The 17,500-nt window shown below is 44.2% G+C and overlaps 1 protein-coding gene across 2 annotated transcripts in view; it reads right to left on the bottom strand.

Annotated features, from left to right (window-relative positions):
• LOC110499725 (thyrotropin-releasing hormone-degrading ectoenzyme-like) overlaps nucleotides 1–17,500 on the bottom strand; it is a 417,686-nt gene that overhangs the window by 149,455 nt on the left and 250,731 nt on the right. For both annotated transcript variants that reach the window (XR_005038456.1, XM_036956614.1), the window contains exons 6-7: nucleotides 17,339–17,476; nucleotides 6,834–6,899 (exon numbers count right to left, since the gene is read on the bottom strand). Coding sequence is in view for 1 of the 2 variants with exons in the window: in XM_036956614.1 (XP_036812509.1) it covers nucleotides 6,834–6,899; nucleotides 17,339–17,476 (204 nt within the window). In the remaining variant the exon portion in view is untranslated. The remainder of the gene's footprint in view (nucleotides 1–6,833; nucleotides 6,900–17,338; nucleotides 17,477–17,500) is intronic.

Raw genomic sequence — 17,500 nt, 5'->3', positions numbered from 1 at the left:
TCTGTTCTGATTGGTCTAACATGGCTTCTGTTCTGATTGATCTAACATGGCTTCTGTTCTGATTGATATAACATGGCTTCTGTTCTGATTGGTCTAACATGGCTTCTGTTCTGATTGATCTAACATGGCTTCTGTTCTGATTGATCTAATATAACATGGCTTCTGTTCTGATTGATCTAACATGGCTTCTGTTCTGATTGGTCTAACATGGCTTCTGTTCTGATTGATCTAACATGGCTTCTGTTCTGATTGATCTAACATGGCTTCTGTTCTGATTGGTCTAACATGGCTTCTGTTCTGATTGATATAACATGGCTTCTGTTCTGATTGATCTAACATGGCTTCTGTTCTGATTGGTCTAACATGGCTTCTGTTCTGATTGGTCTAACATGGCTTCTGTTCTGATTGATCTAACATGGCTTCTGTTCTGATTGATCTAACATGGCTTCTGTTCTGATTGGTCTAACATGGCTTCTGTTCTGATTGATCTAACATGGCTTCTGTTCTGATTAATCTAATATAACATGGCTTCTGTTCTGATTGATATAACATGGCTTCTGTTCTGATTGGTCTAATATAACATGGCTTCTGTTCTGATTGATCTAACATGGCTTCTGTTCTGATTGATCTAACATGGCTTCTGTTCTGATTGATCTAACATGGCTTCTGTTCTGATTGGTCTAACATGGCTTCTGTTCTGATTGATCTAACATGGCTTCTGTTCTGATTGGTCTAACATGGCTTCTGTTCTGATTGATCTAACATGGCTTCTGTTCTGATTGGTCTAACATGGCTTCTGTTCTGATTGATCTAACATGGCTTCTGTTCTGATTGATATAACATGGCTTCTGTTCTGATTGGTCTAACATGGCTTCTGTTCTGATTGATCTAACATGGCTTCTGTTCTGATTGATCTAATATAACATGGCTTCTGTTCTGATTGATCTAACATGGCTTCTGTTCTGATTGGTCTAACATGGCTTCTGTTCTGATTGATCTAACATGGCTTCTGTTCTGATTGATCTAACATGGCTTCTGTTCTGATTGGTATAACATGGCTTCTGTTCTGATTGGTCTAACATGGCTTCTGTGCTGATTGGTCTAACATGGCTTCTGTTCTGATTAATCTAATATAACATGGTTTCTGTTCTGATTGATCTAACATGGCTTCTGTTCTGATTGGTCTAACATGGCTTCTGTTCTGATTGATCTAACATGGCTTCTGTTCTGATTGCTCTAACATCGCTTCTGTTCTGATTGATCTAACATGGCTTCTGTTCTGATTGATCTAACATGGCTTCTGTTCTGATTGATCTAACATGGCTTCTGTTCTGATTAATCTAATATAACATGGCTTCTGTTCTGATTGATCTAACATGGCTTCTGTTCTGATTGGTCTAACATGGCTTCTGTTCTGAATGATCTAACATGGCTTCTGTTCTGATTGGTCTAACATGGCTTCTGTTCTGATTGATCTAACATGGCTTCTGTTCTGATTGATCTAACATGGCTTCTGTTCTGATTGATCTAACATGGCTTCTGTTCTGATTAATCTAACATGGCTTCTGTTCTGATTGATCTAACATGGCTTCTGTTCTGATTAATCTAATATAACATGGCTTCTGTTCTGATTGATCTAACATGGCTTCTGTTCTGATTGGTCTAACATGGCTTCTGTTCTGATTGGTCTAACATGGCTTCTGTTCTGATTGATATAACATGGCTTCTGTTCTGATTGGTCTAACATGGCTTCTGTTCTGATTAATCTAACATGGCTTCTGTTCTGATTGATCTAACATGGCTTCTGTTCTGATTGATCTAACATGGCTTCTGTTCTGATTGATCTAACATGGCTTCTGTTCTGATTGGTCTAACATGGCTTCTGTTCTGATTGGTCTAACATGGCTTCTGTTCTGATTGATATAACATGGCTTCTGTTCTGATTAATCTAACATGGCTTCTGTTCTGATTGATCTAACATGGCTTCTGTTCTGATTGGTCTAACATGGCTTCTGTTCTGATTGGTCTAATATAACATGGCTTCTGTTCTGATTGGTCTAATATAACATGGCTTCTGTTCTGATTGATATAACATGCCTTCTCTTGTTAGCTTGACAGCATGTTCCTGCTCCTCGTGTCCCTCCCCTCCCATTGAGCAGGTGGTGCCGTGGGATTTATTTAAGATGTTCACCAGGTGTAAGGAGGGCTCTCAGCCTCAATGAGCTCACTATGTTACTGTGTGTGGGAGGAGAGAGAGAGAGGGCAGGCTCAGTGAGCATAGCCTTGCTATTGAGAAAGGCCGCCGTAGGCAGACCAGCCTCTCAAGAGAAGACAGGCTATGTGCACACTGCCCACAAAATAAGGTGGAAACTGAGCTGCACTTCCTAACCTCCTGTCCAATGTATGACCATATTAGAGAGACATATTGCCCATCAGATAACACAGATCCACAAAGAAACAAAGAATTTGAAAACAAAACAAATCTCACTTGCTTTGGCAACGTAAACACGTTTACCATGCCAATAAAGCCCTTGAATTGAAACCGAAACCAACAGAGACAGAGACAGAGACAGAGACAGAGACAGACAGACAGACAGACAGACAGACAGACAGACAGACAGACAGACAGACAGACAGACAGACAGACAGACAGACAGACAGACAGACAGAGAGGGAGAGAGAGAGAGAGAGAGAGAGGGACAGAGAGAGAGAGAGACACAGAGAGAGACACAGAGAGAGAGAGAGAGACAGAGAGAGACAGAGAGAGAGAGAGAGACAGAGAGAGAGAGAGAGAGAGACAAAGAGAGAGACAGAGAGAGAGAGAGAGAGAGACAGAGAGAGAGAGAGAGAGAGAGAGAGAGAGACAGAGAGAGAGAGACACAGAGAGAGACACAGAGAGAGAGAGAGAGAGACAGAGAGAGACACAGAGAGAGAGAGAGAGACAGAGAGAGAGAGAGAGAGAGACAAAGAGAGAGACAGAGAGAGAGACAGAGAGAGAGAGAGACACAGAGAGAGAGAGAGAGAGAGAGAGAGAGACAGAGACTGAGACTGAGAGAGAGATAACATACATGTATGTACTGTTAAAATGAGCAGAGAGCAGAATTTCCATCCTCACAGTGAGGCGCAGTACCAGATGGTTGGGCTGCTGTTGCTAAGCAAACATAATACGGCTGAACTAAAGGAGCCTGATTGTAGCAACAGCATTATGGGATGTTGAACACACTGTCCAATACTATTCTCAGGTCTGAAGGAACCTGATCGTACAGTAGCAACAGTATTATGGGATGTTGAACACACTGTCCAATACTATTCTCAGGTCTGAAGGAACCTGATCGTACAGTAGCAACAGTATTATGGGATGTTGAACACACTGTCCAATACTATTCTCAGGTCTGAAGGAACCTGATCGTACAGTAGCAACAGTATTATGGGATGTTGAACACACTGTCCGATACTAATCTCAGGTCTGAATGAGCCTGATCGTAGCAACAGTATTATGGGATGTTGAACACACTGTCCAATACTATTCTCAGGTCTGAAGGAGCCTGATCGTAGCAACAGTATTATGGGATGTTGAACACACTGTCCAATACTATTCTCAGGTCTGAAGGAGCCCGATCGTAGCAACAGTATTATGGGATGTTGAACACACTGTCCAATACTAATCTCAGGTCTGAAGGAGCCTGATCGTAGCAACAGTATTATGGGATGTTGAAAACACTGTCCAATACTAATCTCAGGTCTGAATGAGCCTGATCGTAGCAACAGTATTATGGGATGTTGAACACACTGTCCAATACTAATCTCAGGTCTGAAGGAGCCTGATCGTACTGTAGCAACAGTATTATGGGATGTTGAACACACTGTCCAATACTATTCTCAGGTCTGAAGGAGCCTGATCGTAGCAACAGTATTATGGGATGTTGAACACACTGTCCAATACTAATCTCAGGTCTGATATCTGGTTGTGTACATGCCAGAAGGGGTTAGATGGTTAAATGTAGTGGGAGACTAGTTTGTTAGTCTGAGCTGTATAAATGAGCAATGTCCTTAAACATCATCATGTGTTTTGATGCATCAACTTCAACATCTCCATGTTGGATCTCATAGCAAAGGGCCTGAATATTTATGCAAATAAAGAATTTGTGTTTTTTTTTTAAATGTTTTTATACATTTATACAAAAATGTCTAAAAACCTGTTTTCTCTGTCATTATGGGGTATTGTGATGTCATTATAGGGTATTGTGATGTCATTATAGGGTATTGTGATGTCATTATAGGGTATTGTGATGTCATTATAGTGTGTATCGATTGATGAGGATGACTTTTTTTTATTTTTTTTATCCGTTTTAGAATAACGTAACAAAATGTGGTAAAAGGTCAAGGGGTCTGAATACTTTCTGAATGCTCTGTGTATATTAACGCATTAAAACTGCAAAGACCTGAAGTTAGACTATTAGGAGCCTAACTAAATACTACTGACTCTCAACTGATGTAACCTCGTCCCCAGGCTGAATTAATAAGAGGCGGCTGGCTGGTGGACGAGATTACAAGCTGCCATGGTATCGGTGAGTATCAGGTCACAACATCAAGCCTCTAAGAAGATGCTGCTACACCATGGAAGGATAGTGTGTGTTCCCTCCACCGTAAGGGAGACATCACACAATACTCAGACTGTAGATTTAACCAAATGTAAAGAATTAAACGTTGAAACAGATATCACCGACGCCCTCCCCATCGCTGTAGGGTGCAATTACATCGTACAACTCCACCGAGATACCTCTTCACCTCTCTAATCAAACATTTACACCGAGGAGCTCTTTGTAGTAGAATATAAAAAAATAAATAATGTGGGACATAGTTTGGCAACGCTAGCATAAATACTGAGGTCTGATAACAGCTGGTGGGTTGTGTGATGTTCTGAGAGATCTTTCAATGATTCAGAGAGGAGGGTCATAGGAAGAACAGGAAATAGGCCAGGTACCTTCTCAACAGATAGAACCTGAACAGCAGGACTGTATGAAATACAGAGAGGAGGGTCATAGGAAGAACAGGAAATAGGCCAGGTACCTTCTCAACAGATAGAACCTGAACAGCAGGACTGTATGAAATACAATAGAGAAACTTCAAAGGAACTCTTGTCACTCATATATGTGTAAAAATACACACTCTGTTATTTGGGTTATTAACAGGGAATTTAGGATGTTCCATTGTGATAGTCAATGGTTATTAACAGGGAATTTAGGATGTTCTATTGTGATAGTTAATGGAGAAACTTCAATGGAACTCTCTCACTCTCATTCCGTATTTAAATGTTTTGTTCTTGATACTAACAGCTGTTTTGTTTACTGATTTAGGATATGAATTTAATTTAATCCAACAACTGTAAACAAATTACATATTCTGGACAGACACAGACACTCCTGGGACTTCCTGCGTATTGGTATTTGCAGTCATCTTGATTAAATACCATATCATACATACCATGTTACACCATACCATATCATACCATGTTACACCATACCATACCATACCATGCCACACCATACCATACCAAACCATACCATGCCACACCATACCATACCATACCATGCAATACCATACCATACCATACCATACCATGCCACACCATACCATACCAAACCATACCATGCCACACCATACCATACCATACCATGCAATACCATACCATACCATACCATACCATGCCACACCATACCATACCAAACCATACCATGCCACACCATACCATACCAAACCATACCAAACCATACCATGCCACACCATACCATACCACACCATGCCACACCATACCATACCAAACCATACCATGCCACACCATACCATACCACACCATGCCACGCCATACCATACCAAACCATACCATGCCACACCATACCATACCACACCATGCCACACCATACCATACCACACCATGCCACACCATACCATACCATGCCACACCATACCATACCATACCACACCATGCCACACCATACCATACCATACCATGCCATACCATACCATACCATACCATGCCACACCATACCATACCATACCATACCATACCATAACATGCCACACCATACCATACCATAACATGCCACACCATACCATACCATACCATACCATGCCACACCATACCATACCATACCACACCATACCATGCCATACCATACCATACCATACCATACCATAACATGCCATACCATACCATACCATGCCATACCATACCATACCATACCATAACATGCCATACCATACCATACCATACCATGCCATACCATACCATACCATACCATAACATGCCATACCATACCATACCATGCCATGCCATACCATACCAAACCATACCATACCATACCATGCCGTACCATACCACACCATACCATACCATAACATGCCACACCATACCATGCCATACCATACCATACCATACCATACCATACCACACCATACCATACCATACCACACCATACCATACCATACCATACCATACCACACCATACCATACCATACCACACCATACCATACCACACCATACCATACCATACCATACCATGCCACACCATACCATACCATACCATACCACACCACACCATACCATACCATGCCACACCATACCATACCATACCATATCATGCTGTACTGGTGCTATTGGATGTACAGTATCCCACCTATATTAGACTGTATATGATTACAGAGCAGACTCTTGGACATACGGTGCAGGTGACATCAGTCTTCCATTTGTTGGTAAAGCACCGCACATATAAGTGACATAGCAGTACAACGAGAGATAGAGAGAGAAAGAAAGAGACTGAAAGGTGACTTACATTGAGTCCTCTCTGGAACACCTGCTGCCCCATGACGTTAGCCAGCATCCTGATCAGAGCAGCACCCTGGAGAGAGAGAGAGAGAGAGAGAGAGAGAGAGAGAGAGGAGAGAGACACAGAGAGAGAGTGAGAGAGAGACAGAGAGAGAGAGAGACAGAGAGAGAGAGAGAGAGGAGAGAGAGCTGTACATTACATTTGAGTTGATGCTCTTATCCAGAACATCTTCCATGTGACATTAGGGTTAAGGGACATGCTCAACAGCACACTAGTTATGTAGCCAGCTCGGGATTTAAACCAGCAACCTTTCGGTTACCGGCACACCCCTCACAACCCCTAGGCTACCTGCCTCTAACCAATAGGCTACCTGCAGCCCAGTAGTGTTCCAAAGGCTTACTGCAGTGCTACCATGGTATACAGAACAGGAAGAGAATCAAGAAAACAAGGACGGATGTAGCTGTTCAGCTGTCCTAAACTGTAGATGTGATCAGATATAAACCAGATCCCACTGAAAGGGCTATTTACTGTCCTAAACTGTAGATGTGATCAGATATAAACCAGATCCCACTGAAAGGGCTATTTACTGTCCTAAACTGTAGACGTGATCAGATATAAACCAGATCCCACTGAAAGGGCTATTTACTGTCCTAAACTGTAGATGTGATCAGATATAAACCAGATCACTGAAAGGGCTCTTTAGATGTCCTAAACTCTAATATAAACCAGATCCCACTGAAAGGGCTCTTTAGATGTCCTAAACTGTAATATAAACCAGATCCCACTGAATGGGCTCTTTAGCCCATCCTAAGATACATGAGGATGAGTCTGTCCCCTTTATTAAACCAGTGCTAATATCTTTCATGTTGTTCATTCAAGTGTGTGAGAGAGACAGAGAGAAAGAGAGAGAGACAGAGGGGGAGAGAGAGAGAGACAGAGGGAGAGAGAGAGAGTGATGGACAGAGAGAGGGAGAGAGAGAGAGGGGGGAGAGAGAGAGAGAGAGAGACAGAGAGAGAGAGAGAGAGAGAGAGAGACAGCGAGAGAGAGAGAGAGAGAGACAGAGAGAAAGAGAGAGAGACAGAGGGGGAGAGAGACAGAGGGAGAGAGAGAGAGTGATAGACAGAGAGAGGGAGAGAGAGAGAGGGGGGAGAGAGAGAGAGAGAGAGACAGAGAGAGAGAGAGAGAGAGAGAGAGAGAGAGAGACAGAGAGAGAGAGAGAGAGAGAGAGACAGAGAGAGGGAGAGTGAGGGAGAGAGACAGAGAGAGAGAGAAGGAGAGAGGGAGAGAGAGGGAGAGAGAAGGAGAGAGAGAGAGAGAGAGAGAGACAGAGAGAAAGAGAGAGAGAGAGAGAGAGAGAGAGAGACAGAGAGAGAGAGAGAGAGGGAGAGAGAGAGAGGGAGAGTGAGGGAGAGAGACAGAGAGAGAGAAGGAGAGAGGGAGAGAGAGGGAGAGAGAGGGAGAGAGACAGAGAGAGAGAGAAGGAGAGAGGGAGAGAGAGGGAGAGAGAGGGAGAGAGACAGAGAGAGAGAGAAGGAGAGAGGGAGAGAGAGGGAGAGAGAGAGTGTAAAAGAGATACGAGTCTGAGATAAAACTGTCTTGTGTATGTTGTGTGACTGACAAGGTGGGTAACACAGAAGGGCATGGAGAGAGAGGGGGGGGTGATGAGAGGTGAGGAGGGGTGATGAGAGGTGAGGAGGGGTGAGGAGAGGTGAGGAGGGGTGATGAGAGGTGAGGAAGGGTGAGGAGAGGAGATTCAGGGCTCAAGCACTGCCAGGGGTGAAAGGCGGTGCTCAGCTCAAACTGATAGCCCTTGTACGTGAGGGAGCTGACGGACTGACCGTGGTGACAGGAAGCATCTCTGAGACGATTCTTACTCCGCGGGAACATCTACAGGCCAAGTCTCTGCTAAAACAGAGCCAGGCTCTCCTCTTGTCTCATCTCATCTCTATCGTCTCTCTGCTCCTGGCTGTCTGATAACCAGATGATTCAGAGATTTAGAGGGTAGAGAGAGATGCCACTCGGATCCGGCTCAGACACGAAGACATGCCGACTGACACTCACAAATCAACCAAACAGGATTGAGGCGGTCCTGCTGTGAAAACTCAAGCGTCATTCTTCTACTATTTCGTCATTTGTTTTCTCTCCGTACATGTCTAATGCTATTCAATGACTGATACTCGCAAATCACCCAAACAGGAAGACAACGCTGCTGCTGGGAAAACTCTACCTTGTATCTTTTCTCTGTATGTACACTTTGTTGTCCAATGCTTGGCCTGTTCACCTGCTACCATCTAGAAGGCAGAGGAGACACGACAGGTGCAGCGAAGATGGGACCGAGAGACTGACGAAGAGCTTCCATCAGACTGTTAAACAGTCACCACTAGCCAGCCTCCGCCCAGTACCCTGCCCTGAACCTTAGTCACTGTTACTAGCCTCCGCCCAGTACCCTGCCCTGAACCTTAGTCACTGTTACTAGCCTCCGCCCAGTACCCTGCCCTGAACCTTAGTCACTGTTACTAGCCTCCGCCCAGTACCCTGCCCTGAACCTTAGTCACTGTTACTAGCCTCCGCCCAGTACCCTGCCCTGAACCTTAGTCACTGTTACTAGCCTCCCCCCAGTACCCTGCCCTGAACCTTAGTCACTGTTACTAGCCTCCCCCAGTACCCTGCCCTGAACCTTAGTCACTGTTACTAGCCTCCGCCCAGTACCCTGCCCTGAACCTTAGTCACTGTTACTAGCCTCCGCCCAGTACCCTGCCCTGAACCTTAGTCACTGTTACTAGCCTCCGCCCAGTACCCTGCCCTGAACCTTAGTCACTGTTACTAGCCTCCGCCCAGTACCCTGCCCTGAACCTTAGTCACTGTTACTAGCCTCCGCCCAGTACCCTGCCCTGAACCTTAGTCACTGTTACTAGCCTCCGCCCAGTACCCTGCCCTGAACCTTAGTCACTGTTACTAGCCTCCGCCCAGTACCCTGCCCTGAACCTTAGTCACTGTTACTAGCCTCCGCCCAGTACCCTGCCCTGAACCTTAGTCACTGTTACTAGCCTCCGCCCAGTACCCTGCCCTGAACCTTAGTCACTGTTACTAGCCTCCGCCCAGTACCCTGCCCTGAACCTTAGTCACTGTTACTAGCCTCCGCCCAGTACCCTGCCCTGAACCTTAGTCACTGTTACTAGCCTCCGCCCAGTACCCTGCCCTGAAGCTTAGTCACTGTTACTAGCCTCCGCCCAGTACCCTGCCCTGAACCTTAGTCACTGTTACTAACCTCCCCCCAGTACCCTGCCCTGAACCTTAGTCACTGTTACTAGCCTCCCCCCAGTACCCTGCCCTGAACCTTAGTCACTGTTACTAGCCTCCCCCCAGTAACCTGCCCTGAACCTTAGTCACTGTTACTAGCCTCCCCCCAGTACCCTGCCCTGAACCTTAGTCACTGTTACTAGCCTCCCCCTAGTACCCTGCCCTGAACCTTAGTCACTGTTACTATCCTCCGCCCAGTACCCTGCCCTGAACCTTAGTCACTGTTACTAGCCTCCGCCCAGTACCCTGCCCTGAACCTTAGTCACTGTTACTAGCCTCCCCCCAGTACCCTGCCCTGAACCTTAGTCACTGTTACTAGCCTCCCTCCAGTACCCTGCCCTGAACCTTAGTCACTGTTACTAGCCTCCCCCCAGTACCCTGCCCTGAACCTTAGTCACTGTTACTAGCCTCCCCCAGTACCCTGCCCTGAACCTTAGTCACTGTTACTAGCCTCCCCCAGTACCCTGCCCTGAACCTTAGTCACTGTTACTAGCCTCCGCCCAGTACCCTGCCCTGAACCTTAGTCACTGTTACTAGCCTCCGCCCAGTACCCTGCCCTGAACCTTAGTCACTGTTACTAGCCTCCGCCCAGTACCCTGCCCTGAACCTTAGTCACTGTTACTAGCCTCCGCCCAGTACCCTGCCCTGAACCTTAGTCACTGTTACTAGCCGGCTACCACCCGGTACCCTGCCCTGAACCTTAGTCACTGTTACTAGCCGGCTACCACCCGGTACCCTGCCCTGAACCTTAGTCACTGTTACTAGCCGGCTACCACCCGGTACCCTGCCCTGAACCTTAGTCACTGTTACTAGCCGGCTACCACCCGGTACCCTGCCCTGAACCTTAGTCACTGTTACTAGCCGGCTACCACCCGGTACCCTGCCCTGAACCTTAGTCACTGTTACTAGCCGGCTACCACCCGGTACCCTGCCCTGAACCTTAGTCACTGTTACTAGCCGGCTACCACCCGGTACCCTGCCCTGAACCTTAGTCACTGTTACTAGCCGGCTACCACCCGGTACCCTGCCCTGAACCTTAGTCACTGTTACTAGCCGGCTACCACCCGGCACCCTGCCCTGAACATTAGTCACTGTTACTAGCCGGCTACCACCCGGTACCCTGCACTGAACATTAGTCACTGTTACTAGCCGGCTACCACCCGGTACCCTGCCCTGAACCTTAGTCACTGTTACTAGCCGGCTACCACCCGGTAATCTACCCTGAACCTTAGTCACTGTTACTAGCCGGCTACCACCCGGTACTCTACCCTGAACCTCAGTCACTGTTACTAGCCCGGCTACCACCCGGTACCCTGCCCTGAACCTTAGTCACTGTTACTAGCCGGCTACCACCCGGTAATCTACCCTGAACCTTAGTCACTGTTACTAGCCGGCTACCACCCGGTACCCTGCCCTGAACCTTAGTCACTGTTACTAGCCCGGCTACCACCCGGTACCCTGCCCTGAACCTTAGTCACTGTTACTAGCCGGCTACCACCCGGTACCCTTCCCCGAACCTTAGTCACTGTTACAAGCCGGCTACCACCCGGTACTCTACCCTGAACCTCAGTCACTGTTTCTAGCCCGGCTACCACCCGGTACCCTGTCCTGAACCTTAGTCACTTTTACTAGCCGTTTACCACCCGGTACCCTTCCCCGAACCTTAGTCACTGTTACAAGCCGGCTACCACCCGGTACTCTACCCTGAACCTTAGTCACTGTTACTAGCCGGCTACTAGCCGGCTACCACCCGGTACCCTGCCCTAAACCTTAGTCACTGTTACTAGCCGGCTACCACCCGGTACCCTTCCCTGAACCTTAGTAACGGTTACTAGCCGGCTACCACCCGGTAATCTACCCTGAACCTTAGTCACTGTTACTAGCCGGCTACCACCCGGTACTCTACCCTGAACCTTAGTCACTGTTACTAGCCCGGCTACCACCTGGTACCCTGCCCTGAACCTTAGTCACTGTTACTAGCCGGCTACCACCCGGTACTCTACCCTGAACCTTAGTCACTGTTACTAGCCGGCTACCACCCGGTACTCTACCCTGAACCTTAGTCACTGTTACTAGCCGGCTACCACACGGTACCCTGTCCTAAAAATGACTCACTGTTACTAGCCGGCTACTACCCGGTACTCTACCCTGAACCTTAGTCACTGTTACTAGCCGGGTACCACCCGGTACTCTACCCTGAACCTTGGTCACTGTTACTAGCCGGGTACCACTCGGTACTCTACCCTGTATTCTAGTCGAGGCTCATCCCATACAACTGCTGATATACACAGTAGTAATATATCCTATTAATATACTGTCTATACACACCATCCTATATAACTACTGTCTATACACACCATCCTATACAACTACTGTCTATACACACCATCCTATATAACTACTGTCTATACACACCATCCTATATAACTACTGTCTATACACACCATCCTATATAACTACTGTCTATACTGTCTATACACACCATCCTATATAACCACTGTCTATACACACCATCCTGTATAACTACTGTCTATACACACCATCCTATATAACTACTGTCCATACTGTCTATACACACCATCCTATATAACTACTGTCTATACACACCATCCTATATAACTACTGTCTATACACACCATCCTATATAACTACTGTCTATACACACCATCCTATATAACTACTGTCTATACACACCATCCTATATAACTACTGTCTATACACACCATCCTATATAACTACTGTCTATACACACCATCCTATATAACTACTGTCTATACTGTCTATACACACCATCCTATATAACTACTGTCTATACACACCATCCTATATAACTACTGTCTATACACACCATCCTATATAACTACTGTCTATACACACCATCCTATATAACTACTGTCTATACACACCATCCTATATAACTACTGTCTATACACACCATCCTATATAACTACTGTCTATACACACCATCCTATATAACTACTGTCAATACACACCATCCTATATAACTACTGTCTATACACACCATCCTATATAACTACTGTCTATACTGTCTATACACACCATCCTATATAACTACTGTCTATACACACCATCCTATATAACTACTGTCTATACACACCATCCTATATAACTACTGTCTATACACACCATCCTATATAACTACTGTCTATACACACCATCCTATATAACTACTGTCTATACACACCATCCTATATAACTACTGTCTATACACACCATCCTATATAACTACTGTCTATACACACCATCCTATATAACTACTGTCTATACACACCATCCTATATAACTACTGTCTACACTGTCTATACACACCATCTTATAACTACTGTCTATACTGTCTATACACACCATCCTATATAACTACTGTCTATGCACACCATCCTATATAACTACTGTCTATACTGTCTATACACACCATCCTATTATAACTACTGTCTATACACACCATCCTATATAACTACTGTCTATACACACCATCCTATATAACTACTGTCTATACACACCATCCTATATAACTACTGTCTATACTGTATATACACACCATCCTATATAACTACTGTCTATACACACCATCCTATATAGCTACTGTCTATACTTTCTATACACACCATCCTATATAACTACTGTCTATACACACCATCCTATATAACTACTGTCTATACTGTCTATACACACCATCCTATATAACTACTGTCTATACACACCATCCTATATAACTACTGTCTATACACACCATCCTATATAACTACTGTCTATACACACCATCCTATATAACTACTGTCTATACACACCATCTTATATAACTACTGTCTATGCACACCATCCTATATAACTACTGTCTATACTGTCTATACACACCATCCCATATAACTACTGTCTATACACACCATCTTATATAACTACTGTCTATACACACCATCCTATATAACTACTGTCTATACACACCATCCTATATAACTACTGTCTATACACACCATCCTATATAACTACTGTCTATAACACCATCCTATATAACTACTGTCTATACACACCATCTTATATAACTACTGTCTATACACACCATCCTATATAACTACTGTCTATACACACCATCCTATATAACTACTGTCCATACTGTCTATACACACCATCCTGTATAACTACTGTCTATACACACCATCCTGTATAACTACTGTCCATACTGTCTATACACACCATCCTATATAACTACTGTCTATACACACCATCCTTATAACTACTGTCTATACACACCATCCTATATAACTACTGTCTATACACACCATCCTATATAACTACTGTCTATACACACCATCCTTATAACTACTGTCTATACACACCATCCTATATAACTACTGTCCATACTGTCTATACACACCATCCTGTATAATGACATTACTTGTTCTGATATTTCTATATTTCTGAATCTCTTTTTATTTTGGGGCATTTGTGTGTATTGTTTTGTATCGTTAGGTAGGAACATAAACACGGGGACATAAGCATTACACTGCTCCTGTGATAACATCTGCTAAATGTGATGCGCGCAACCAATATAATTCGATTTGATTGGTCTGCGGTGATGAACACTGTTTCATAGGACAGAGACATCATATTCTCCGTCTGTACACTTGTTGTCTGTTGCTTGGTATGCAGTCATGAACATTGTTTCTTTCACAGGGCTATATAAAAACCATTTATCTGGAGAGAGATGTGATTACTGAGATTTAGCCTGCTCCCTAGATGAGCTGTTTATTGTGCTATCATACCCCAGGGGCCAGCTCTCCATCTCTCTCTCTCTCTCTCTCTCTCTCTCTCTCTTTTGTTCTCTCTCCCTCTCTCTCCCTCTACCACACTCCTCTCTTTCTTTCTTTCTTTCTTTCTTTCTTTCTTTCTTTCTCTCTCTCTCCCTCCCCATCTCTCTCTCTCTCTCTCTCTCCCCCCATCTCTCTCTCTCTCTCTCCCCCCATCTCTCTCTCTCTCTCTCTCTCCCTCCCCCATCTCTCTCTCTCTCTCTCTCCCCCCATCTCTCTCTCTCCCCCCATCTCTCTCTCCCTCCCCCCTACAACTCTCTTCCTCTCCTCCCTGCACCTCGTTCTCATTTTGAAGGAAAAGTCCCTCTCTCATTTATATGCAAAGTTTATTTGATTTTTTATTAAACCCAAACTGTTCACATCAAGCACCCAGCACATTCAGTCAATCTAAACGCTGTTAGATAGTCATAGTTTAGTATGTAATAAAGGTGTGGTTGAGGTGTTACTGTGGAATATTATAATACAGGTGTGTTTGAGGTGTTACTGTGGAATATTATAATACAGGTGAGGTGTTACTGTGGAATATAATAATACATGTGAGATGTTACTGTGGAATATTATAATACAGGTGAGATTGAGGTGTTACTGTGGAATATCACAATACAGGTGAGGTGTTACTGTGGAATATTATAATACAGGTGAGGTAGAGGTGTTACTGTGGAATATAATAATACAGGTGAGGTGTTACTGTGGAATATCACAATACAGGTGAGGTATTACTTTGGAATATCATAATACAGGTGAGGTGTTACTGTGGAATATCACAACACAGGTGAGGTGTTACTGTGGAATATCACAATACAGGTGAGGTAGAGGTGTTACTGTGGAATATCATAATACAGGTGAGGTAGAGGTGTTACTGTGGAATATCATAATACAGGTGAGGTGTTACTGTGGAATATCACAATACAGGTGAGGTGTTACTGTGGAATATCATAATACAGGTGAGGTGTTACTGTGGAATATCATAATACAGGTGAGGTAGAGGTGTTACTGTGGAATATCATAATACAGGTGAGGTGTTACTGTGGAATATCATAATACAGGTGAGGTGTTACTGTGGAATATCACAATACAGGTGAGGTGTTACTGTGGAATATCACAATACAGGTGAGGTGTTACTGTGGAATATTATAATACAGGTAGAGGTGTTACTGTGGAATATTATAATACAGGTGATGTGTTACTGTGGAATATCACAATACAGGTGAGGTAGAGGTGTTACTGTGGAATATCATAATACAGGTGAGGTGTTACTGTGGAATATCATAATACAGGTGAGGTGTTACTGTGGAATATTATAATACAGGTGAGGTGTTACTGTGGAATATCACAATACAGGTGAGGTAGAGGTGTTACTGTGGAATATCATAATACAGGTGAGGTGTTACTGTGGAATATCACAATACAGGTGAGGTGTTACTGTGGAATATCACAATACAGGTGAGGTGTTACTGTGGAATATTATAATACAGGTGAGGTGTTACTGTGGAATATCACAATACAGGTGAGGTAGAGGTGTTACTGTGGAATATTATAATACAGGTGAGGTAGAGGTGTTACTGTGGAATATCACAATACAGGTGAGGTAGAGGTGTTACTGTGGAATATCATAATACAGGTGAGGTGTTACTGTGGAATATTATAATACAGGTGAGGTGTTACTGTGGAATATTATAATACAGGTGAGGTGTTACTGTGGAATATTATAATACAGGTGAGGTGTTACTGTGGAATATCACAATACAGGTGAGGTAGACGTGTTACTGTGGAATATCATAATACAGGTGAGGTGTTACTGTGGAATATCATAATACAGGTGAGGTGTTACTGTGGAATATTATAATACAGCTGAGGTGTTACTGTGGAATATCACAATACAGCTGAGGTTGAGGTGTTATTTTGGAATATCACAATACACATGGGGTGTTACTGTAGTTTTTACGTGTGTATGTGTGTGTATGTGTGTATGTGTGTATGTGTGTATGTGTGTATATGTGTACGTGTGTATGTGTGTATGTGTGTATGTGTGTATATGTGTGTATATGTGTACGTGTGTATGTGTGTATGTGTGTGTATGTGTGTATGTGTGTATATGTGTGTATGTGTGTATGTGTGTACGTGTGTATGTGTGTATATGTGTACGTGTGTATGTGTGTATGTGTGTGTATGTGTATGTGTGTATGTGTGTATGTGTGTATGTGTGTATATGTGTGAGATGTGTGTACGTGTGTATGTGTGTATATGTGTGTATGTGTGTATATGTGTGTATGTGTACGTGTGTATGTGTGTATGTGTGTATATGTGTGTACGTGTATATGTGTGCATGGCTGAGGGTTTATACGTAGCGGTGTGCCTGTGTGCATGCCATACCAATAGCTTACCTTCTTGTATGCGATCCAGTCGAACACTCTGTCTATGTCCGTGGCGTCGTACACCTCCTGAGAGATTGGATGGGAGCTGGCCAGACCGTCCAGCAGCATCACCTCATGGAGAACATCAGTCAGGAAACGCTGCTTCTCCTGAGGGTCAGAGGTCAAAGGTCA

Source organism: Oncorhynchus mykiss, chromosome 21 (genome assembly GCF_013265735.2).
Source record: "Oncorhynchus mykiss isolate Arlee chromosome 21, USDA_OmykA_1.1, whole genome shotgun sequence".
Lineage (NCBI taxonomy): Eukaryota > Metazoa > Chordata > Actinopteri > Salmoniformes > Salmonidae > Oncorhynchus > Oncorhynchus mykiss.
Note: the sequence above shows the minus strand (reverse complement) of the source record. Positions and strands in the feature narration are given on the sequence as shown.